This window comes from Sinohyriopsis cumingii, chromosome 8, assembly GCF_028554795.1.
Source record: "Sinohyriopsis cumingii isolate HCF-2022 chromosome 8, ASM2855479v2, whole genome shotgun sequence".
Taxonomy (NCBI): Eukaryota; Metazoa; Mollusca; class Bivalvia; order Unionida; family Unionidae; genus Sinohyriopsis; species Sinohyriopsis cumingii.
This window is the reverse complement of record NC_142968.1, coordinates 95,733,782-95,758,317: the sequence shown is the minus strand read 5'-3', so window position 1 is coordinate 95,758,317 and position 24,536 is coordinate 95,733,782. Positions and strand designations below refer to the sequence as shown.

General features: G+C 34.7%; 1 protein-coding gene across 1 annotated transcript in view; it reads right to left on the bottom strand.

Moving 5' to 3' along the window:
- Positions 1–23,351, bottom strand: part of LOC149794180 (alpha-1,3-mannosyl-glycoprotein 2-beta-N-acetylglucosaminyltransferase-like) — a 59,965-nt gene extending 36,614 nt beyond the window's left edge. The window contains exons 1-4 of the mRNA XM_089968282.1: positions 23,200–23,351; positions 13,254–13,398; positions 8,088–8,205; positions 5,887–6,070 (exon numbers count right to left, since the gene is read on the bottom strand). Of these exons, the coding sequence (XP_089824408.1) occupies positions 5,887–6,070; positions 8,088–8,205; positions 13,254–13,349 (398 nt within the window). The 5' untranslated portion in view covers positions 13,350–13,398; positions 23,200–23,351. The remainder of the gene's footprint in view (positions 1–5,886; positions 6,071–8,087; positions 8,206–13,253; positions 13,399–23,199) is intronic.
- Between the last annotated feature and the right edge of the window lie 1,185 nt (positions 23,352–24,536).

The following is a 24,536-nucleotide window of genomic DNA, read 5'->3' as shown; positions in this document are numbered from 1 at the left end:
GTATATGACCCTTGAGTATGATTGCCTTTTAATGAAATACATGACATTAAAGCATGCTTTTAATAAGACAAGATATAAAAAGCTATAGTTCTTCACAATAAGAATATCTAACACTTAAGACCTAATGTCCACAAAAGCATTCCCTATTCAAGTGAAAAGAAATAAAAATGATGGATGAAAGCAAAATGCAAAATCTGAATACATATCCCAGAATATAAATGAAAAACAATGAGATGATATATGATTGATTTGATCAGGTGTGGTGTTATACAACACTGCAGTGATGAGATGATACACAATTTGTGTTGGTTAGTGTGGTGCTATACAATAGTGCAATGAGATGATACACAATTGGTCTTGGTTTAGTGTGGTGTTATACAACACTGCTGTGATGAGATGATACACAATTGGTCTTGGTTTGGTGTGGTGTAATACAACACTGCAGTGATGAAATGATATACAATTGGTCTTGGTTTTATATGTGAAATTATACAGCATTGTAGTGATGGTCTCAATTGGTCTTAGTTGATGTGGTGTTATACAACACTGCAGTGATGAGATGATACACAATTGGTCTTGGTTTGGTGTGGTGTTATACAACACTGCAGTGATTAGATGACACATAAGCGGTCTCGGTTTGGTGTGATATTATACAACACTGCAGTGATGAAATGATATACAATTGGTCTTGGTTTGGTGTGGTGTTATACAACACTGCAGTGATGAGATGACACATAAGTGGTCTTGGTTTCGTGAGATATTATACTGCATTGCAGTGATGAGATGACACACAAGTGGTCTTGGTTTGGTGTGGTGTTACACAACACTGCAGTGATGAGATGACACATAAGTGGTCTTGGTTTGGTGTAATGTTATACAACACTGCAGTGATGAAATGATATACAATTGGTCTTGGTTTGGTGTGGTGTTATACAACACTGCAGTGATGAGATGACACACAATTGGTCTTGGTTTTGGTGTAATGTTATACAATACTGCAGTGATGAGACGATACACAACTGGTCTTGGTTTGGTGTGATATTATACAGCATTGTAGTGATGAGATGATACACAATTGGTTTTGGTTTGGTGTGGTGTTATACAATAATGCAGTGATAAAATGATATAAAATTGGTCTTGGTTTGGTGTAATGTTTTACAACACTGCAGTGATGAAATGATATACAATTGGTCTTGGTTTTATGTGAAATTATACAGCATCGTAGTGATGAGATGATACTCAATTGGTCTTAGTTGATGTGGTGTTAATCAACACTGCAGTGATGAAATGATATACAACTGGTCTTGGTTTGGTGTGGTGTTATACAATACTGCAGTGATAAAATGATATACAATTGGTCTTGGTTTGGTGTAATGTTTTACAACACTGCAGTGATGAAATGATATACAATTGTTCTTGGTTTTATGTGAAATTATACAGCATTGTAGAGATGAGATGATGCACAACTGGTTTTGGTTTGGTGTGGAGTTATACAATACTGCAGTGATGAAATGATATACAATTGGTCTTGGTTCGGTGTGGTGTTAAACAACACTGTAGTGATAAAATGATATACAATTGGTCCTGGTTTGGTGTGGTGTTATATAACACTGCAGTGTTAAAATGATATACAATTGGTCTTGGTTTGGCATGGTGTTATACAACACTGCATAGATGAAATGATACACTATTGGTCTTGGTTTTAAGTGCATTGCAACGATGAAAGGATACATTATTGGATTAGCCCAGTGTCATATTATATAGCACTGCAATGATAACAGGATACACGACTGGTTTTAGTTTGTTGTGGTATTATACAGCACTGCAATGATGATGGGATAAGGATACATGATTGGTTTTGGTTTGGTCTGATATTATACAATACTGCAATACAACAAGTTTGTTTAGTACCAGGACAATTGGAGTAGAGTGTCATACTTTAAGACACATCAAATGCTCATATATATGGAATGCAAATAGAATGTATATGGAATGCAAATAGAATGCATAGAGAATTCAAACAGAATGTATAGGGATTACAAATAGAGAGTAAATGGAATGCAAATAGAATGTGTACGGAATGCAAACAGAATGTATATGGAATGCAACAGAATGTTTATGGCATGCAAACAGAATGTATAGGGAATGCAAATAGAATGTATAGGGAATTCAAATGGAATGCAACAGAATGTTTATGGCATGCAAATAGAAAGTAAATGGAATGCAAATAGAATGTGTATGGAATGCAAACAGAATGCATATGGAATGCAAACAGAATGTATATGGAATGCAAATAGAATGTACAGGGAATTCAAACAGAATGTATAGGGAATGCAAATGGAATGTATAGGGAATTCAAACAGAATGTATAGGGAATGCAAATGGAATGTATAGGGAATTCAAACAGAATGTATAGGAATGCAAATGGAATGTATAGGGAATTCAAACAGAATGTATAGGGAATGCAAATGGAATGCAACAGAATGTTTATGGCATGCAAATAGAAAGTAAATGGAATGCAAATAGAATGTGCATGGAATGCAAGTAAGATATATATGGAATGCAAACAGAAAGTATATGGAATGCAAGTAAGATATATAAGGAATGCAAATAGAATTTATTGTTGTTGTTGTTGTTGTTGTGGGGTTTAACGCCATTTTTCAGCACACGATAGGCAATACATGGCGGCCAGTATTAATGGTGGAGTAAGAACCTGGAAAAACCCCGGAAAGAACCAACGACCCATGAGAAGCTACTGGCAAGCTTTCTCACATACCCACATTGGCTGGATCCTAGACTCGAACTGCCGCAGACAGAGGTGAAATGACAGTGATCCATAACGAAGAGTGCTTTAGACCACTCAGCCACTCGGGGCCCCCAAATAGAATTTACATGGAATGCAAACTGAATGTATATGGAATGCAAATAGTGTGTGTGTATGTGATTTGAATTTTTAACATAGCTTTAACAATTTTTCAGTCATATCGCTATGATGTCTGTAGTGTGGCAGTTTATAGTGATGTCTAGCACTAGGGCATCATGCCGCAGACATGTAACATGATTTCCCACCTAGTCAGATTATCCTAACACCAGGCCAACAAGTCCTAACACTAACCTCTTAATGCTGAGCAGCAATCAAGGCAGCTGTTATAGTACCATTTTTATAAGTCTTTGGTATGACTCGGCCGGGGATTGAACCCATGACCTCTCGCATCCGAGGTGGACACTCTAACCGCAAGGTCACAGGAGCAGCACAGGAATGCAAGCAGAATGTATATGGAATGCAAATAGAATGTATATGGAATACAAATAGAATGTATATGAAATGCAAACAGGGTATATATGGAATGCAAACAGAATGTATATGGAATGCAAAAAGAATGTGTATGGAATGCAAATAGAATTTTTTATGGAATGCAAACAGGATATATATGGAATGCAAATAGAATGTGTATGGAATGCAAACAGGATATATATGGAATGCAAATAGAATGTATAAGGAATGCAAATAAAATGTATATGGAATGCAAATAGAATGTATATGGAATGCAAATAAAATGTATATGGAATGCAAATAGAATGTATAAGGAATGCAAATAAAATGTATATGGAATGCAAATAAAATGTATATGGAATGCAAATAGAATGTATATGGAATGCAAATAATATGTATATGGAATGCAAATAGAATGTATAAGGAATGCAAATAAAATGTATATGGAATGCAAATAGAATGTATATGGAATGCAAATAGAATGTGTATGGAATGCAAATAGAATGTATATGGAATGCAAATAGAATGTATATGGAATGCAAATAGAATGTATAAGGAATGCAAATAGAATGTATATGGAATGCAAATAAAATGTATATGGAATGCAAATAGAATGTATATGGAATATGGAATGCAAATAGAATGTATATGGAATGCAAATAGAATGTATAAGGAATGCAAATAAAATGTATATGGAATGCAAATAGAATGTATATGGAATGCAAATAAAATGTATATGGAATGCAAATAAAATGTATATGGAATGCAAATAGAATGTATAAGGAATGCAAATAAAATGTATATGGAATGCAAACAGAATGTATATGGAATGCAAATAAAATGTATATGGAATGCAAATAGAATGTATATGGAATGCAAATAGAATGTATATGGAATGCAAATAGAATGTATATGGAATGCAAATAAAATGTATATGGAATGCAAATAGAATGTATATGGAATGCAAATAAAATGTATATGGAATGCAAACAGAATGTATAAGGAATGCAAATAGAATGTATATGGAATGCAAATAGAATGTATATGGAATGCAAATAGTTGTTGTTGTTGTTGTTGTAGGGCTTAACGCCATTTTTCAGCACAAGATAGGCTATACATGGCGGCCAGTATTAATGGTGGAGGGGAATACAAATAGAATGTATAGGGAATGCAAATAGGATATATATGGAATGCAAACAGAATGTATATGGAATGCAAATAGAATGTATATGCAATGCAAATAGAATGTGTATGGAATGCAAATAGAATGTGTACGGAATGCAAACAGGATATATATGGAATGCAAATAGAACGTATAAGGAATGCAAATAAAATGTATATGGAATGCAAATAGAATGTATATGGAATGCAAATAAAATGTATATGGAATGCAAATAGAATGTATATGGAATGCAAATAGAATGTATAAGGAATGCAAATAAAATGTATATGGAATGCAAATAGAATGTATATAGAATGCAAATAAAATGTATATGGAATGCAAACAGAATGTATAAGGAATGCAAATAGAATGTATATGGAATGCAAATAAAATGTGTATGGAATGCAAATAGAATGTATAAGGAATGCAAATAAAATGTATAGGGAATGCAAACAGGATATATATGGAATGCAAATAGAATGTATAGGGAATGCAAACAGGATATATATGGAATGCAAACAGAATGTATATGGAATGCAAATAAAATGTGTATGGAATGCAAATAGAATGTATATGGAATGCAAATAGAATGTATAGGAAATGCAAACAGGATATATATAGAATGCAAACAGAATGTATATGGAATGCAAATAGAATGTAGATGCAATGCAAATAGAATGTGTATGGAATGCAAATAGAATGTGTATGGAATGCAAACAGGATATATATGGAATGCAAATAGAATGTATATGCAATGCAAATAGAATGTGTATGGAATGCAAATAGAATGTGTATGGAATGCAAACAGGATATATATGGAATGCAAATAGAATGTGTATGGAATGCAAATAGAATGTATATGGAATGCAAACAGGATATATATGAAATGCAAATAGAATGTACATGAAATGCAAACAGAATGTGTATGGAATGCAAATAGAATGTATAAGGAATGCAAGTAGAATTTACATGGAATGCAAATAGAATTTACATGGAATGCAAATAGAATGTACATGGAATGCAAATAGAATGTGTATGGAATGCAAATAGAATGAAGATTTGGTAAGACAGTTACCCTTTTCAAGATCTGTAAAATGCCAATCTGATTAAAACCAGATCTCCACAGTCCTACATGAACTGAATAATTAGGACTTACTAATCAGCATGTACTGAATATTTCTGAAAATTGTCTGCATCTTATTTATTCTAACAATTACTGCACTGTTGCTGAACCAAATCTGAACATTTGCTGATGTGTGAAAGATAACATTTGCTGACGTGTGAAAGATAACTTTTGCTCAAATCTTTGCTGAAAATGTGTCAATGTTGGATGTAGTTATACAACAAAGTGTATACCAAAGGTCTGACTGAATTTCAGCAAAAAGTCTCTTCAGCAAATTGTCAGTGACTAAGATATTATTATATAGGTAACAATATTCAAAATATTTACTTCAGGACTTGATCCAAGCTACGACTAACTTCTGTTCTATCACATGCAATCATTAAAATAGGAATGACAACACCATCTATATCTCCTTGGGTCCCTTGCAAATGGGTTTTGCTAAGATTTCCAATCTCACCATGGACTGGGCTGGAGTCAGCTTTAATCTGGGCTACAACTTCTTTACTTTTCTCTGAAAAGACGAGATCATTGCAAAAACCTTAAAATAAAGCTATACATTTTTTCCATTAGAAACTGAAGCTTTGAAAGGCTTACAGCCTAATCCAGTATAAGAAACATGATCATTAAGCTCAAAGGCAACCTAACATATTTCTTGACCAAACATAATGCTTCTATCATTAATGAAGTGAGATAAAGCAAATGTAATGATATATTAAAGAAGTTCCATGACATCTACTTGCCAAATGCAAGAGAACCAAGTGAGCCTGAGATTGCTCACCTCCCTAATTGCAAGAGCAGTTGGCCAAAAAATCGGGACTAGTAGGATGCTTACTGCACAAATTTCCTCCAATTTTGTTAATTGTATATGTCATAAAAGCAGTCATTTCAAGCTTTCTCTAGTTTATATACATTTATCATTATCTACATAATCATTTGTCTAATATAGTGTTGCTTCTATGATTTTTCCAAATAGAACCAACTTCATCCCTTTTCCAAAAGTGAAAAAATTCTAAATTCAATGGGGAAAATGTGGCCCTCTAACTGCAAAAATATAGGTTCCATAGAAGAATATATTTCAAGTGACTGAAGATTATACAGTTAACAAGTTCCTAAATCTATGCTTGAAGCACAAATAAACAATATTAAAATCGAACTTGGTATGGACTTCATTATTTCTGTAAGTATGAATCACCTTCAAGCTATGATGTTTTCCATCCCATTTCATCATATTATGTCAAGCAGTGTTTTAGAAGATGTTATTAAAAGATTGTTTTAGTATTAGTAGCAAAAGCCTATCTGATAGCAAATTGTATAATCTGTACAAACTTACATGCCATACATGCAACAATGCTTTCTGTCAAAGTTTTCAAAATCTGTTCAGTGGTTCAGTCACTCAAAAGATTTTCTAATTCTTTAGAAATTGCAGCCATATTATAATGGCAAATTAACATCATCTGAATAAATCTGAAATTCTTTAATGCCAGAAAATATCATCAAAATTCTGCCAAGCAAAATCTAACATGAAATCAAGTTTTTATCTAATTTTAAAAAGGTGAATATGTTTGAAGGCAGACTGGCATCATTTATATCAATTTAAAAGGCTTCATGCCAGGAAGATTCCTGACAAATGGTTTGAAAGTTATGAAAATGAAGAAGCAAGGGACAGCAAGAAAAGCATATTCCATGTCACCAGCTTTAAGAAAAAAGGCAGGAAATAATAATTTAAACAGTAATGTCAAGTGTAACTGTAAATAAGCTGACTCATGAATTTATCAAATATACATTCAAGGTAACTATAACATAAAGAATCAACACTAATGACAATTAAGCTGGTGTTAACACTGTCGAAAACTGATACATGTATCTCATTATGTCCTGATGCACGAGGAGACAAACAACAGGATTCATGGATTATTTACCAGCTTGAGACAAAAAACAGGATTCATGGATTTTTTACCAGCCTGAGACAAAACACAGGATTCATGGATTATTTACCAGCCTGAGACAAAAAACAGGATTCATGGATTATGTACCAGCCTGAGACAAAAAACAGGATTCATGGATTATTTACCAGCCTGAGACAAAAACAGGATTCACTGATTATTTACCAGCCTGAGACAAAAAAAGGATTCATGGATTATTTACCAGCCTGAGACAAAAAACAGGATTCATGGATTATTTACCAGCCTGAGACAAAAAAAAACAGGATTCATGGATTATTTACTAGCCTGAGACAAAAAACAGGATTCATGGATTATTTACAAGCCTGAGACAAAAAACAGGATTCATGGATTATTTACCAGCCTGAGACAAAAAACAGGATTCATGGATTATTTACCAGCCTGAGGCACACAAAAAGGATTCAAGGATTATGTACCAGCCTGAGACAAAAAACAGGATTCATGGATTATTTACCAGCCTGAGACAAAAAACAGGATTCATGGATTATTTACCAGCCTGAGACAAAAACAGGATTTATGGATTATTTACCAGCCTGAGACAAAAAAACAGGATTCATGGATTATTACCAGCCTGATCCTTGAGTTTCTGAAGGTTTTTGAGGATATAATCATTTTCCTGAAGTTGGGTCTGTATCACCTCTTGAAGTTCATTCAGTTTCACTTTTACATCCATTCCACTACCAAGCTGTAAATTGAGAAATTTATACAAGTGTTCAGTTGATATGAAATGCTATAGATCACAAACTGATTGCAGCATGTTACACATTCCTAAAATAAACACAAATCTGGAGCTTATATTTCTCACATAATGTTAAGGAATTAACATTACTCAATGGCAATGCCATGTCATGTGACTGAAAGCTGCACCAACGCAAATGTACCTATTTTCACTACATGTCTTGATACAATGCCAATGCTTTATAATGCCACAAAATAGACCTACATTATAAATGAGAGTCTTACTTCGAGGGATGTTCTATTATAAGATTGTCTTGATAGTGATACACAATATCAAATTAATATTCAATAACTTAAAATCACATTAAAGCTGGTTCACATGAACCAAATACAGACTTAAGTGAAATAAATTAAATGGATAAAACCAAATTCAACAGGATCCATGGTCATATCCACATTATAAGATGGGCTGCAGTACACTGAGGGGCTTTTGTAGTGTATAAGAAGGGCTGCAGTACACTGAGGGTTTTTGTAGTGTATAAGAAGGGCTGCAGTATAATAAGGGCCTAATAGTGAATAAGGGCTGCAGTACACTAAGGCCTAATAGTGTATAAGGGCAGCATTATACTAAGTGCCTAATAGCATATAAGGGCTGCAGTAGAATAAGGGCCTAATAATGTATAAGGGATGCAGTATACTGAGGGCCTAATAGTGTATATAAAAGGCTGTAGTACAATGAGGGCCTAATAGTGCATAAGGGCTGCAGTATACTGAGGGCCTAATAGTGTATAAGGGCTGCAGTATACTAAGAGCCTAATAGTGTATAAAGGCTGCAGTATACTGAAGACCTAATAGTGGATAAGTGCTGCAGTATAATAAGGGCCTAATAGTGTATGAGAGCTGCAGTATACTAAGGGCCTAATAATGTATAAGGGCTGCAGTATACTGAGGGCCTAATAGTGTATAGTACAATGAGGGACATAATAGTGTATGAGGACTGCATTATACTTAGGGGCTTTACAGTGTATAAGAATGGCTGCAGTATACTGAGGGGCTTTATAGTGTATATTAAATTCATGGATGTATACCACTTTAAAAGATAAAATAAAACACAAAACACAAACTCTAATGTTGTAATGCTGAACATGACAACATCACCAAAGACCCACCACCAGCACCCACAAAGGAGATACCTACGTCTTTCTAGCAGTTTATGTAGCCAAAACACACCTGTTGCAGAGGGATGTTGATTTACAGCTGCATAATGTACCTGATGGTCCGTTCTACATTCTTCTACTTTTACTAATGGCAGCTGTATCTAATGGCAGAAGAACTTATTTTGTATAAATCTGAAAGCCAGTCAAATTTAGCCAAAGTCTATGAGGTGGAGTTTTGTACGAAGTTCTTAAAAGATTTTATATTTTTAGTAACAATTGCTATATTTGAAGACAGACTGGCATCATTTGTGTAAACTTAAAAGTACTTCATATTAATGCTTTCTATACAAATTTGATCATAGGAGTTTCCATTTTAATAATTGTGGCCATATTTCATGGCAAACTGGCACCATTTGTACAAATTTGGAAGCATATATTACCAGAATGATTTCTGAAAAAGTTTGGTTAATTTGTTCTGATCAATTCTGAGAGCTGTTTTGAACAAGATATTGAGACGTTTTTCTCCTTTTAGTAACAGCATTCATAGTTAATGGCAGATTGGCATTATATGTACATTTTTGAAAGCCATCTATGCTAACATGATATCTTGTCAAATCCAGTCTAAATCTCTTTTGCAATTGTAGAAGAGAAAAAAAAGTAATTAATATATTTTTATTAACAGTATTAGTGGCCATATTCGATAGTGGATTGGTTTATATGAACATATAAAAAAAAGTCCTTTACACAAGAATTCATTCTTTATCCTTAATGATGGAAGGACAACAACAATTTAATTTCAGGATGATTTCCATTAGAGAACTTATAAATTTTGTGTCTTTTAGTAATTCTGACCATACTTGGTAACTGACTGACATCGTGTATATAAAACTCTGTGTATGTGATTTGGATTTTTAACGTAGCTTTAACAATTTTTCTGTCATATCACTATGATGTCTGCAGTGTGGCAGTTGATAGAGATGTCTAGTACTGGGGCATCATGCTGCAGACATGCAGCATGATGTCTCACCCAGTCACATTATCCTGACACCAGGCCGACCAGTCCTAACACTAAACTCTTAATGCTGAATGCTAAGCAAGGCAGCTGTTATTACCATTTTTGTAAGTCTTTGGTATGAACTGTTCGGAGATCGAACCCATGACCTTATGCATCCGAGGCAGATAGTCTAACCACTTGGCCATTGGAGCAGTGTGTATAAAACAGAGACATATTCATGCCAGTAAATTTACTGTTAATCTGCTCAAATTCTGTTCAGCAATTTTTGAAAAGCTGTTTTTAAGAATTTTCTTCATTTGATTCTGGTGGCCATAACTGAAGGTGGATTGGCATCAAGTAAGAAACATGAAAGCCCTTTACGACAGAATGCTTTTCATTATGAATGGTTATAAATAGTTTCTGAAAAGAAGTCATTTAAATGTCATACATTATCAGTAATGGTTGCCATTTCAGATTTAGATTGGCATCATTTCAACAAATTTCAAAGACTTTCATGCCAGAATACTTCCTATCAAATATAGTCAAATTCTGTTTAGTGGTTTATGAGAAGCCATTTAAAAGGCTTTCTTTCTTTTAGCAATGGCAGCCATATTTGATAGTTGTTGTTGTTGTTGTTGTAGTGTTTAATGCCATTTTTCAGCACACAATAGGCTATACATGGCAGCCAGTATTAATGGTGGAGAAGAACCCGGAAAAACCCCGGAAAGAACCAAAGACCCACAAGAAGCTACTGGCAAGCTTTCTCACATACCGACACTGGCTGAATCCTTGACTCAAACCCACGCAGGCAGGGGTGAGATGGCAGTGATCCGTAACGGAGAGTACTTTAGACCACTCGGCCACTCAAGGCCCCATATTTGATGGTGGGAAGGCATCAATTTAAACAATTTGAAAGACCTTCCTGCCAGGATGTTTTCTGTAAAGACTGGGTCAAATTCTGATAAACAGTTTGTGAAGAGAGGTTATTTTGATTTTATTTAAAATTCTTAGTATTGATGGCCATACTTGCTGGCTGACCAGTACCATCTGAACAAATCTGAACTTTGAGCCAGGATGATTTCTTCAAAACATTTTAGTCAAATAGTTTGAGCAGTTTATGAGGTGTAGATGTAAATAACAATATTAAACAGACAACAGACAATGCACAAGACACCATACATGTTGGAGCATACCATAAGCTCACTCAGCCAGATGAGCTAATGAAATAAAAGGGTACTGTGAACAATACATTATAAGTCCACCTTGTGTTTAATAGTCCTCTATGCAGACCCTGTTGGATATAACTGAATCTGGAAATTATTGACCAAAAAGTATCAATGACCTTGACTTTTGTTCAAAGTATGTCTTCTTAAATTTGTTTTAATGTGCACAAATACAGTAATTACTTATCAGAGTTACCATGACCAAGAACTCTGACCATTTGACTCCTGACACTATAGGTTTCTTTTTTCCAGTCAAATTGCTTACCATCAAAACATTTAGTCAAGGAACATATAGGAACATCTAGATGAACAGGCATGTGCAACCTATGGCCCATAAGGCAGATCTTGCCCACGATCTTGGCTTGATCTGCTTGGATACATCATAGGGTATGGCTTTACAAATTGCTTATCTAGCCCATGCCCTGGAGGAATTTGCATTTGCCTAATCTTGAACAAGTTATTCTGCAAAACTAATTATTCTGAGCCTGGATGAATGCGCCATTTTATATTTTAACCTCACAATCAACATAGGACACTTCCATACCTTAAATATAAACAATCCACAAACTCTGGTCCACATGCTTGGTCTTGAACTATGTCATTATGCAAACCCCATTTTACTTGTCTGCCAATGGTCTTGACCTTTCGATCTCAAAATTAATATATGTTCGTATCTAATATCTGAGTCATCCACAAACTAATTACTTGCTTCAAGGTGCTGACCTGAAAATCAAAAGATTCCTTTCCCCTAGTGCAAACCATTGATGAAGTTCTATTTTGTCAGTCACTGTGACACTGACCTTTGACCCCTAAAAATCAACAAGTTTCTTGATTACCCCAAGTGCAAGCCATCCACAAAGTTTCATCCAGGTATAATATGTACAACTATATTATTGTCCAGACACCATTTTAATTCTGTATGTCATGGTGACCTTGTCCATTGACATTTTGACCCTGAATTAAATAAGCCTCATCTTTAATCCAAAAGCATGCCATCCACAACACCATAACCCCTGACCTTTTCAGCACTAAGCTGATAAAGCTCTTCCATACTCCAAGCACAAGCCATCAAAAAAGTTTGCTAATTGTAGATGAGTGAGAAACCATTTTTCATCTTTCCATTGCAGTGACCATGACCATTGACCTTTTGACCCTGAAATCAACAGGATTCTTCCTTACTCCTAGTGTAAACCATGCACAAAGTTTGGTACAACAGATGGTGGACAAGTTGAGTCCATGTGTAGAAATGAAACTAGTAACACAGATGGACCAAATGACATTATCATATAACATGTTCCACTTTACGGTGGGTGCTGGCATAACTATGTAAATGATCTTATGAAACATGTGAAATCATTTAATGAAGGTCTTGTCGATATAAAGCTGAATGACTAATTTGGTTGAAACCAACAATCCTTCAGAAGGTAAAGGCACTCAAATGGCAAGGAAATACATAATCAAGGGTCATAACTTAAATAAATGATCACTGCAAATGCTAAAACCCAAACCATTCTAATGCCTCATTAAGCTACAAACCATAACGATTCCATCAAGTTATCTTGCAAAAACTAAACTGCAGACATGATTACTATACAGTTTATCCACCTTCATTGATAGATTAATTCCACATTTAAATTTTCACCAAATATTCATTGCTTTTGTCAAGAGTTAGCTATTGTACCTTTCCTGAGGTTCTGTTAACTAAGGTGTAATACATGATGGCATTCCATGACAGGAACACTACAACCACGATGGTGACTAGATGCTTTCTTTTCATTCTTTCATCTGATACCCATCATCTTCGGTGACACATACTAGCAAGATATCTGAAACATAAAGTTACATATAGTGGTCCCTCGCTGTAAGTAGCATAGCACTGCCCCTCTTATAAACAAGTACAGGGTCTCCCTCTTGCAAGGGGGACAAAATAGCCGAAATATACTTCTTTTGTGTCTGAAAAGGTGGACTTAAAAGGGAGTTGCTTATTAGATAGAGTAATGTATCCTAATGGATCTCATTATTTTTCAAGAGTTTAGTTTTTAAATTACTGCTACTGTATAGGTTCATCTGTCTAAGCTTATTAGAGACAATAACCCATTATAATTATGTTATTTCACATAAAGTAATCCACTAAAATCACCTGGTTTTGTATGCTACATAGATTATTTTTAACAGCCATACGTGTCCATCTAAGCCTCACCTATAATATAGTATATCTGTATGTCCCCATTCAGAGCCTCACCTATAATATGGTACATTTGTATGACCCCATTGAGAGCCTCACCTATAATATGGTACACTTGTATGACCCCCATTGAGAGCCTCACCTATAATATGGTACACTTGTATGACCCCGATTGAAAGCCTCACCTACACTATGGTACTATTATATGATCCTATTTAGAGCCTCACCTATAATATGGTACACTTATATGACCCCCATTGAGAACCTCACCTATAATATGGTACACTTGTATGACACCCATTGAGAGCATTATAAAAGAGATTAACTCATTACAGGAATAAGTTATTAACTGATAAAAAAAAATCTGAAAATATTTATTCCTGCTTGTGACTTAGTGATTTATGCCATCCAATGACCATTTCAAGCTGACTGCACTGCCAAAATTATGACAGCATCTTATGCCATCCCATAACCATGTTAAGCTCACCATATTGTCAAAAATTAGTACTATATCTTATGCCATCCCATAACCATGTTAAGCTCACCATACTGCCAAAAATTACTAGTCACTTATGCCATCACATAACCATGTTAAGCTAACCATAATGCCAAAAATTAGTACTATATCTTATGCCATCCCATAACCATGTTAAGCTCACCATATTGTCAAAAATTAGTAGTCACTTATGCCATCCCATAACCATGTTAAGCTAACCATAATGCCAAAAATTAGTACTATATCTTATGCCATCCCATAACCATGTTAAGCTCACCATACTGCCAAAAATTAGTATTGTCACTTATGCCCTACCATAACCCTGTTAAGCTCACCATACTGCCAAATATTAGTACTGTTACTTACACCATCCCATAACCATGTTAAAGCTAACCATAATGAAAAAAATTAGTATTGTCACTTATGCCCTACCATAACCCTGTTAAGCTCACCATACTGCCAAATATTAGTACTGTTACTTACACCATCCCATAACCATGTTAAAGCTAACCATAATGAAAAAAATTAGTACTGTCACTTATGCCCTCCCATAACCATGTTAAGCTCACCATAATGCCAAAAATTAGTATTGTCACTTATGCCCTCCCATAACCCTGTTAAGCTAACCATAATGCCAAATATTAGTATTATCACTTATGCCATCCCATAACCATGTTAAGCTAACCATAATGCCAAATATTAGTATTGTCACTTATGCCATCCCATAACCATGTTAAGCTAACCATAGTGCCAAATATTAGTATTGTCACTTATGCCATCCCATAACCATGTTAAGCTCACCATAATGCCAAAAATTATTATTGTCACTTATGCCCTCCCATAACTATGTTAAGGTCACCATAATGCCAAATATTAGTATTGTCACTTATGCCCTCCCATAACCATGTTAAGCTAACCATAATGCCAAAAATTAGTATTGTCACTTATGCCCTCCCATAACCATGTTAAGCTAACCATAATGCCAAAAATTAGTATTGTCACTTATGCCATCCCATAACCCTGTTAAGCTCACCATACTGCCAAATATTAGTATTGTCACTTATGCCATCCCATAACCATGTTAAGCTCACCATAATGCCAAAAATTATTATTGTCACTTATGCCATCCCATAATCATGTTAAGCTAACCATAATGCCAAAAATTAGTATTGTCACTTATGCCCTCCCTGCTACTACATCATGATAGTGCAGACTCCCTATGTTGTCAGTTGACCATGTATCTCTGACAATTTTTGTAATCTGGTAAGCAGTGCATGAACCTGCACTAGCCACCATTATCCTCATATTACATGGTATCAAGAACGGCATTGTATTACCAGTATCCCTGGAAATAATTGCTGATTTTAATAACCAACATAGGACTTGACCATCCTCACTAATGCAGCAAACATAGGAAACTCAGGCAATAATGCCATAATGTAACATGCAGAGTGTAAGTGGTTCTGCAGAGATAATAGGTAGATTGCAGCACATGATCTTCCATCCTAAAAGATGCCAGAGCATAATGGAACAGAAACAATGCAGGAATTTAATGGCACTGCAAACAAAATGAAATAGCAGCATGCATAGGGTTAGCAGTTATGCAGGGATGTGATGTAGATTTCAGTAAATAATGTGCTTCCATGGACAATCAACAATGGGTTCTACTGTCTTGTAGGTCAACAATGGGTTCTACTGTCTTGTAGGTTGTCAAAGAGCTGTAAATAAGAATCACGGCAGGGAATCTGAGTTACTAAATGCATACAGTGACATGCAACTGATGTTTTACTAAAACTCCATTATAATCAACCAAGACACATTTTACAAACAGAATCATGTTATAATAAGACATAAAACAAATGAAACAAATGAAAGTCGAGTGAAGTATGGCATTATTTTATAACAGCCGTCAGCAACAAGCCTGATGGGTAGATATGGGAAATGATGGAGTTTCAAATCATACCTTTTAGATGGTATCATTTGAGTTACTGTAAACTGTGTACAAGTTTGGAAGTTTTGGTTAATCATGTACAAGTTTGGAAGTTTTGGTTGATCATGTACAAGTTTGGAAGTTTTGGTTAATCATGTACAAGTTTGGAAGTTTTGGTTGATCATGTACAAGTTTGGAAGTTTTGGTTAATCATGTACAAGTTTGGAAGTTTTGGTTAATCATGTACAAGTTGGAAATGTTGACACACTGCATACATGTTTGGAAGTTTTGGTAAACCGTATACAAGTTTGGAAGTTTTGGTAAACCGTGTACAAGTTGGAAGTGTTGAAACACTGCATACATGTTGGAAGTTTTGGTAAACCGTGTACAAGTTGGAAGTGTTGATCCACTGCATACATGCTTGGAAGTTTTGGTATATATATGATAGAGATAAAGAGATATACTGAAAACTATGATTACATATTACTGCTTGTTATATTCTTGCTCATAGTCTCACTCTTGCATATACTATCTAATATTTTAATCTTGGAACAATTCACTGTTTAGCATACATGTCCAATCACGTACCATCAAGTGATGTCATTACATGAATTTTGCTGCAAATAGCTAAAATGTAAACAATCTGTACCAAAATCACTTAAATCAGTTTTTCTTTTACTTTTTATTATTAATAAACAAATACATATGAGAATTTCTGTGTCTATACTGATATATACACTGAAAAAATGAAATATTTGTTTATTTCAGTTTTTGAGTATATTTCAGTATTTCTTAGAAATAACAACATAGCTAGGTGGCACTTGAGTCAGGCCAAGTGCCACCATCTTACTATTTTTGTACAGAGAGGGTACCCCTCATTCCGGAGCTCCCATTCCTTTAACTTTGATTGGATAATTTCATGAAAAGCAGGAAAATATTACGTCATAATCTACACAAAGGAAACTGTTTGGCTTTTGTTTGAAACTATAATTTATTCGTAAGAATTTGATACGGCTCAGAGATAATTTTCCTGAAAAACCAACAAAATGTGAATCAGGGAGGGTTTCATGCGGGAAAGGTTTCATTTATATATCCAAATACAGAATGAGTCAAGAACTTTAGGGTACTTATCTTCATTTCATAGGAATACAGCTGTATTATAAATACTCTCTTACTCATCTTTAAATAGAAATGCATGTCAGTTCTCTCCCTTGAGCAGCTGGTAGAGTTAGCAACCACAGAAGTCTGATGTTTTATCAATAAAGTACAACAAAATCTGTGACAACACGAAATCACATTATCAATACATTAAATATACATACACCTCTCACTCGATAATTCACGCACAACGGGGTTCACAAGCACAGACCGCACTATAAGCGAGGTGCGAGTTACCGAGGGACCTGCAAAAATTGAAGAAAAAAAAATTGCTTTAACATCGAGAAAACTGGGGATGGAAGCAGCATAGAGAACTGGGCTGTTTATTGAATGAATCCTCATTTTACAATCACATTCATAATAATTTTTAATAACGTGCTTTTTCTAACGAAGTTGTTCATTATTCTGTTTAAAAAAAATTCATTTTCAAAATGTCCAACATATGAAAGATCATTCCAACTGGTTTTAACAACCATCATGTATACGAGAAAAAATCTGTGTATTACATCACTGCTTTTCGTTTTCTTGATGAGTCTGGTTCTCATAGTGGTGTTTAATATTATCCTGCCAAATCGGGAGTCCCCAGAGTTGGGAACTAGACTAACTGTTGATACACTACCAAACAAGATTCCTTTTTTCAAAAACACATGGCATTTATTTCGTGAGACAATCGTCTACATCGAAACTCAATTTTTGTATTTTTCAGTGAGTACAATACTGATATCGTGATTTCATGTAATAATCAAACTTCTTATCATCCTTGAATATATCTCTAGGTGCCAGTTCAAGAATTCTCTGGAACCCCACTTGCCCACAATGATCCATATCTGTGAAATCAGGCTCTTTATTTTATGAAATATTCATTTCGCTTGGCTGCCTTGTTGTCTTTGATCACAGTTATGAAAGAGTTGGTTAATTTAAGTTAGTTTATGTTACATACACAATAACATTTATAAGTGTTTGACTGATCAAATGAAGTGAGTTCACCGGACATATGACCAGGGCCACTAGATCTTAAGTTTGCAGGATTTTCATGCCTTTTAACTTTTCTTTTATTCCACCTCCTTTATTTGATTCAAAAGACATAATTAACATGGTAATACAAAGGAGGCCAACTTTCAGAGATCTCGGAAATGCTTAATTACGCATATTTGGAAGCCAATTTTTGATCTGGGACGCAGAAATTCACTGAGGCGGGAGTCCTCCATATGCATGTAATAGGTGTGCGGCAAAATTCAAAGACTTGCCAGTAGTCCTGCTTCAGCCACCTGCTTTGTGCTGATATTTACAATGACAGAATTCAGTGACTGAAAGACCCCTTGATGTACATACATGTTGCCATTATAAGAGTACATCAAAAAGAACATGATGCAATAGCTGGGCGGCAAGTTCAAAGGCTTTGACTGGCGGCCGGGATGGAAAATATACTGATATTTACAGTGATTGAATTCAGAGTCAGAAAGACCCAGAGATGTACATGAGGTCATTTGTAAAAGTACATCAAATAAACAACTTTAGCTTTTGTTTTTGTGTTCATTTCCGAATGTATTGGGATGAGTAGTGCATGAGAATCAAGACATGTTGAGACTTAGACAAAATGCAATTTGTAAATTTGGATAAGTATTTTGGGGTTAAATGGCAAACTTACGTAGATTGTAATGAGATTCAGAAGAGTGCCAAAGCTGCCAGAATTGACAGTTCGGATGGGAGAGAAGCTAAGTGTAAGAAAGTGTGTGATGCCTAGCTTAGTGTTTGGAGTAAGTCCTTACTTGGATTGACAAAATTCAGTATCACTCTGATGGACGAACAAGAGCTATTTAAGAGGTACATTGACTTACCATACTTTTTTTTAAATGCCCCTCACCTTAGCCTGGTTAGTTCTAGCACTGTAGCGAAATGTATTCATCAATACAACAGTACCGGTAGCTAGGCCTAGTTTTGATATCAACTACATTGACAAACAAACTCTTGCCCATTCACAAGCGTATGTTTTGATAGCTGATTGACCATTAACCCTTTTCAGAGTAAGGTAGCAACTATCAATTTCCTGCATGATATCCTTTGATGATAAAACATACAAGCATGTGTTTTAAGACCAGAATCAGTGACCTGGATATATATTAACTGCCTCTTGAACACTATTTAGTCATAAAATTAGTTTGAAACTGTAAGTTAACCAGTAGACCTAACGGGAAATAATGGTGGACTTCGCTAAGTCTGGGATGTACCAGTTCATTAGATTGTTTGTTTTCATAAATCATCAGGCAAATATTTTCAGAACAATTTACAAATCATTGAAAGCAAAGCCAAGGTATTATTTTATTAAAGATTTAACTTTAAAATGCAAATTATGGAGGTCAGAAATGTATGGGACAATGCTATATTGTGGAATTAGCGAGAAGCGCTTTATGGTCTAAGCTGTTTTCTGACTTGACATGTATTTGCAAACATACGAGGAAAAAACATACTATTTAACCATTGCCTAAAATTACTACAAGGACATTGACAAATAAATAAACCATAAATTTGAAATCCTGTCAATGGACTGTTGTAATGAAGCTATATTAAAGTGAGTGATTACATTATGAAAACCTCTCCATCTAAAAATAGATGCACTCATGTCCGTGTTGATTCCATAGGAAAGAAGGGACTGCAACTTTTGATGGTGGGACTCCTATTTCTACCAAAATGGGAGTCCAGGACTCCTAGTTTTAAAATCCGAGCGAGACCTCTGAACTTTTAATTCAGTGCCATAATACAACAAATACTTCCGGAAGTCATTTATCAAAACATGGTCGGCACTTAATTAAGTTTTCAGAGAAATGCTCATGGACTTAGCTATTATGGTAGATTTATGCATTTTACGTCTAATTACAACAGGACACATTGCATTTATGACGATTATACTTAAAGAGAACTAAAAGATAGAACTAGAACACAAATTTCAATTGATAAAAAATTATTTATTTGCATTTATTATTAAAGTACTGCCTCCACTTGGCATAAGTGACATTTTCACTGATGAGATTTCCTTAAATATCATTAATTGCAGTGTACTAGGAATGTCGATTGGAAAGAAACTGTAAACAATGTTATGACCTACTTTTAAATTTGATATTTCAAAGTGCTGATTAAAATTTCCATATCCTATCATTTTCGATGATAAAACAAGTGATACAACAAAGTTTTCGTTACCAATTTTGATCGCGATTTTCTTCAAGTTCAACATATAGGGATAAATTTTTATGGTATTTTCTGGTTTAAAAAAATAGGAGCCACGCCTGACCATGTGTTATAAGTGGGTTTGCAAGTTATCTGGGTGCGAGTTATCGAGGGAGTGGTGTATATTTATAGTATATAAAAGGTGATTTAATGTAAAGTACTTTACTTATAAAACGTCAGACTTCTTTGGTAGCATCTATATACTCGCTGAATATAAATATCATTGCTACTGCTACCCATAGCCAAGCAGATTGTTTTTATTATTACTGCCACAAAACAACATCAGACCTGCTTGATACCTTTTAATATAAAATTAATGTAGTTGTCAAGATTAATACAAATTTATACTTATGTCTCCACACGAGATGCGATTGTTTTCTGTTAGAAGAACAAGACCCCTCCCCTATAATTAAAACAAAATTCTAAAGTTTTTAAGGCTACTTGCAGCTCAGGCTGTAACAGCATCCATACCCCCTGCATAAACATGTTCATTTGCCTGTGATTTTATCATTATTTTATAGTGTTTTAGAAAGAAGCTCATATTGTTATGACAAAAAATACTTGCACAATCCAAATGTGCAATAAAGCAATAACAAAATAAAACAATAAATATAAATAAAAAGTATATACAGTAAATTTTCATAGGAAATATTAGAGATAAATAAATAGTTTATGTATTCATAAAATCAATATTTTTTGGATAAATTAGTCTAAAAAATGTCTCATACAGGTAGGCATTTGATTTGGAATAAATACCTGGATTGTCTTATTACACTATAGATTTGTGTGAAAAGTAAGGAGGTGGATGTTACCAATCCCTTTTGTTTTTCACTTTCACATGAATAAAACATGAATAAATAAAGACAAGCTTTTAGAATGGACATAAACTCATCATTCTGTGTAATTAAAGATCCGAATTCTGTATTACCTGAGGCACGTTTCCCCAAAATTTTCTTTATACACCATGTCTATTTGTAAATTATACTTCAAGAACAGTCTGGTTATATTCTCATGACTATTTCATTAATTAACCCAAAAAAGCATTCCATTACTGGGTTTATATTCAATATATATGCTGTACAAAAAAATGATCACTTTTTGGAGAATTTTTTTTATGCAGATAATAAAATACGTTGTTTGCACTTGCTATATGAGCAAAAACCTAGTCCTACAATGTAAGATACATCACCTGATATTTTTGTTCTAGGTGGTAATGTGTCTTACAGCCTAACTAATGGTGCTGTGTAGCATGTTTTGATGTCCACTAACAGTGCAGTGAAAGTCAAATTTTCAGAAATATCACACACAACTGGAACCAAAAACAACACATTCCCACAAAGTATAGTAATAATGTTTTTGTCAGACTTTACTTACCCTGATGTCTTTTTTCTAATAAATTCAAATTCTCACAAAAGAAATGGACTTTGTTTTCAAGTTTTGTTGGCCTACATTTCAGTTGGCTGGAAAGCAATGAAAGCCGGAAATGCCGAAATTGGGTTAAGTGAAATATTTTTCTTTAACATAACAACAACAAAAATATTATAACAATTGGAACTGTAAGCAATGTTTTGTTTTGTTCAAGAAACATATCGCCCACATAAACCTACTTAAACATACTTCAGCATACCTCGACTACCACCGCATTGCAACAAATTCAAATGTATATCAACAGAACATGAAAATGTGTCCATTTGCTAGTGCCATATTTTGATTCTGCCAGGATAAAGACAGCACAGTAAGTATATTAAATACACATAAGTTAGTGGAAGAGTGTTGATATAGGCTGCCAAATGTGTGAGATATTCCTGAAACTCTGACTACTCGTTCCGATGTCAACCGACATCAGAACACGCTATACAAGTCTGTTATTTGGACTGTAAGACATAGCACTAAAACAAAATAAAAATGTGCTATGTCTTACATTGTAGGACTAAGCAAAAACCATGAAAAGGATCACATTTTCTAATTTGTTATTTCTGATGTTCTGACCTTCTCAAAAATACTATATTTATTAACCTGATATGAAATTTAAAATTTTCCGGTTATCCCTAATTTCTAGTATCCCATAAAATTGTTTATGCTGCTTGCATAAAAGTTGTTATTTCTGATGTTCTGACCTTCTCAAAAATACCATATTTATTAACCTGATATGAAATTTTAAATTTGGCCTGTTATCCCTAATTTCTAGTATCCCATAAAATTGTTTATGCTGCTTGTGTAAAACTGGTTTCAGACCCAGCTAATGTTCTGCCAAGTTTTAGCAATATTGTGCTTAAACTGTTATATATATAAATAAAAAAAACATACATCAAGCTGAAAATAGAAGGAAAACCCTGATTAACTGCAACTCTTGTCTGAAGCCAAGGGACTGGAATTATAACTTTTGCTTATAGTCTCGTCCAGGGAGTGGGATTCACTATATAACCCATAACTCCTTAATGGTAATGGTCGGCGCGGAAGTTACGAGTTGGGATTCGGTGGAGTATGCACATAAATCATAGCAAATAGGTATGCGAGAACACCAAACTGAGAAGGCCTTCAGGAAAGCGAATAGAATGGAGGTTTTGAAGAAGGGTGGGGTAGGGTAGGTAAACGGACAAATTTACAGAAATCAGACTCTTTCTAACATAGTTCACCTTAATGACTCTTTCACTTCATTAAACCATAACGTCATCATAGGAATCCATTCTGAATATTAATATTTACTGGTTGATGTGCCGTAACGATTATTTCCACCCTATACAAAACTTTCCTAGGCTATACAAAACTATCTTGGACACCGGCTACGTTGTCCTCTTAATAGTCTTGTCCAAACATTATTTTCCCTTCTAAAGAGCAAAAATAAGTTCATATTAGAGCACATAACCAGTCAAACGGTGGATTCACTCGGAATATCCCACACTGAGTGTATAAAACGCTTCATGAAAAAGAGGAAATACAAAAATGTAGTGAAGTATACCAAAAATATATACAATTGTTTATATGACAGACGATCTCTGGGTATCTTTATTTTAATGACTGCAATAAAGTACCGAGTGAAAGGCAAAAGTGTCAATAGGGAAACATAGGAAATTATCCAAATGCAGAAACGGTGTTAAAGAATATTTGTTACCTGTAAATTTAATCCAGGACGTAAGTAAAGTGGCTCGTAGCGTTTGCTAACAATTGACCTGTCATACATGTACTATATAATAACTAGTTTTTATTTAGTACATGTATGACAGGTCAATTGTAAACAACGATACGAGCCCCTCTGAACGTAAGCACAAAACTTAACAGTACCCGCAATGCTAGAAATACGCAAATCGAGAGAGAGAGAGAGAGAGAGACAGGTGTTTAAGTGTACATAATACAGCAAAATAAAGCTGCGGAATATGACAAGCTCACAAATGTTTGGTGGAATCGTTTTATGGTCACATTACTCTGCATACTGCATAGTTGTATTGAACACAACTTATATACCGTTACGATATACGAGTGAAACAGGTAGAGGGAGAGGTTGGTTATGTATTTATCGTTTGGTCGAATTGAGAGGAGAATTATATAAAGTATACACTGATTCTACTCCAAGGCAGAAGAAAATAAAAATAATAAGCGCAAGTTAAAATATTCGTGATTTAATTTCGACAATTTAAAGTAGATACTCTTTCCAAGTTTGAAACTAATTAGCTACCAAAAATCAACGTTTATGATATAGACTCTCTCTCTCTCTCACACGCACACACACACACACACACACAGCAGCAGGGAGGGTGAGCAGACCTTGACAAAACGACGGCCCAAAAACAGTACCAGAAAAATATCACCCAGAGAAAGATTTTATTTACCGAATAGATGCTTCCTGAGATAGTTTCGTCGTTATTGATCCGCAATCTAATGAACAACACCTGCTCGAAGATTTAGCTGCGTATTAATTACGTTCATGATTTTTTTTTTGTTTTTTTGTTTTGGTTATTATCGTCGACAGACTATA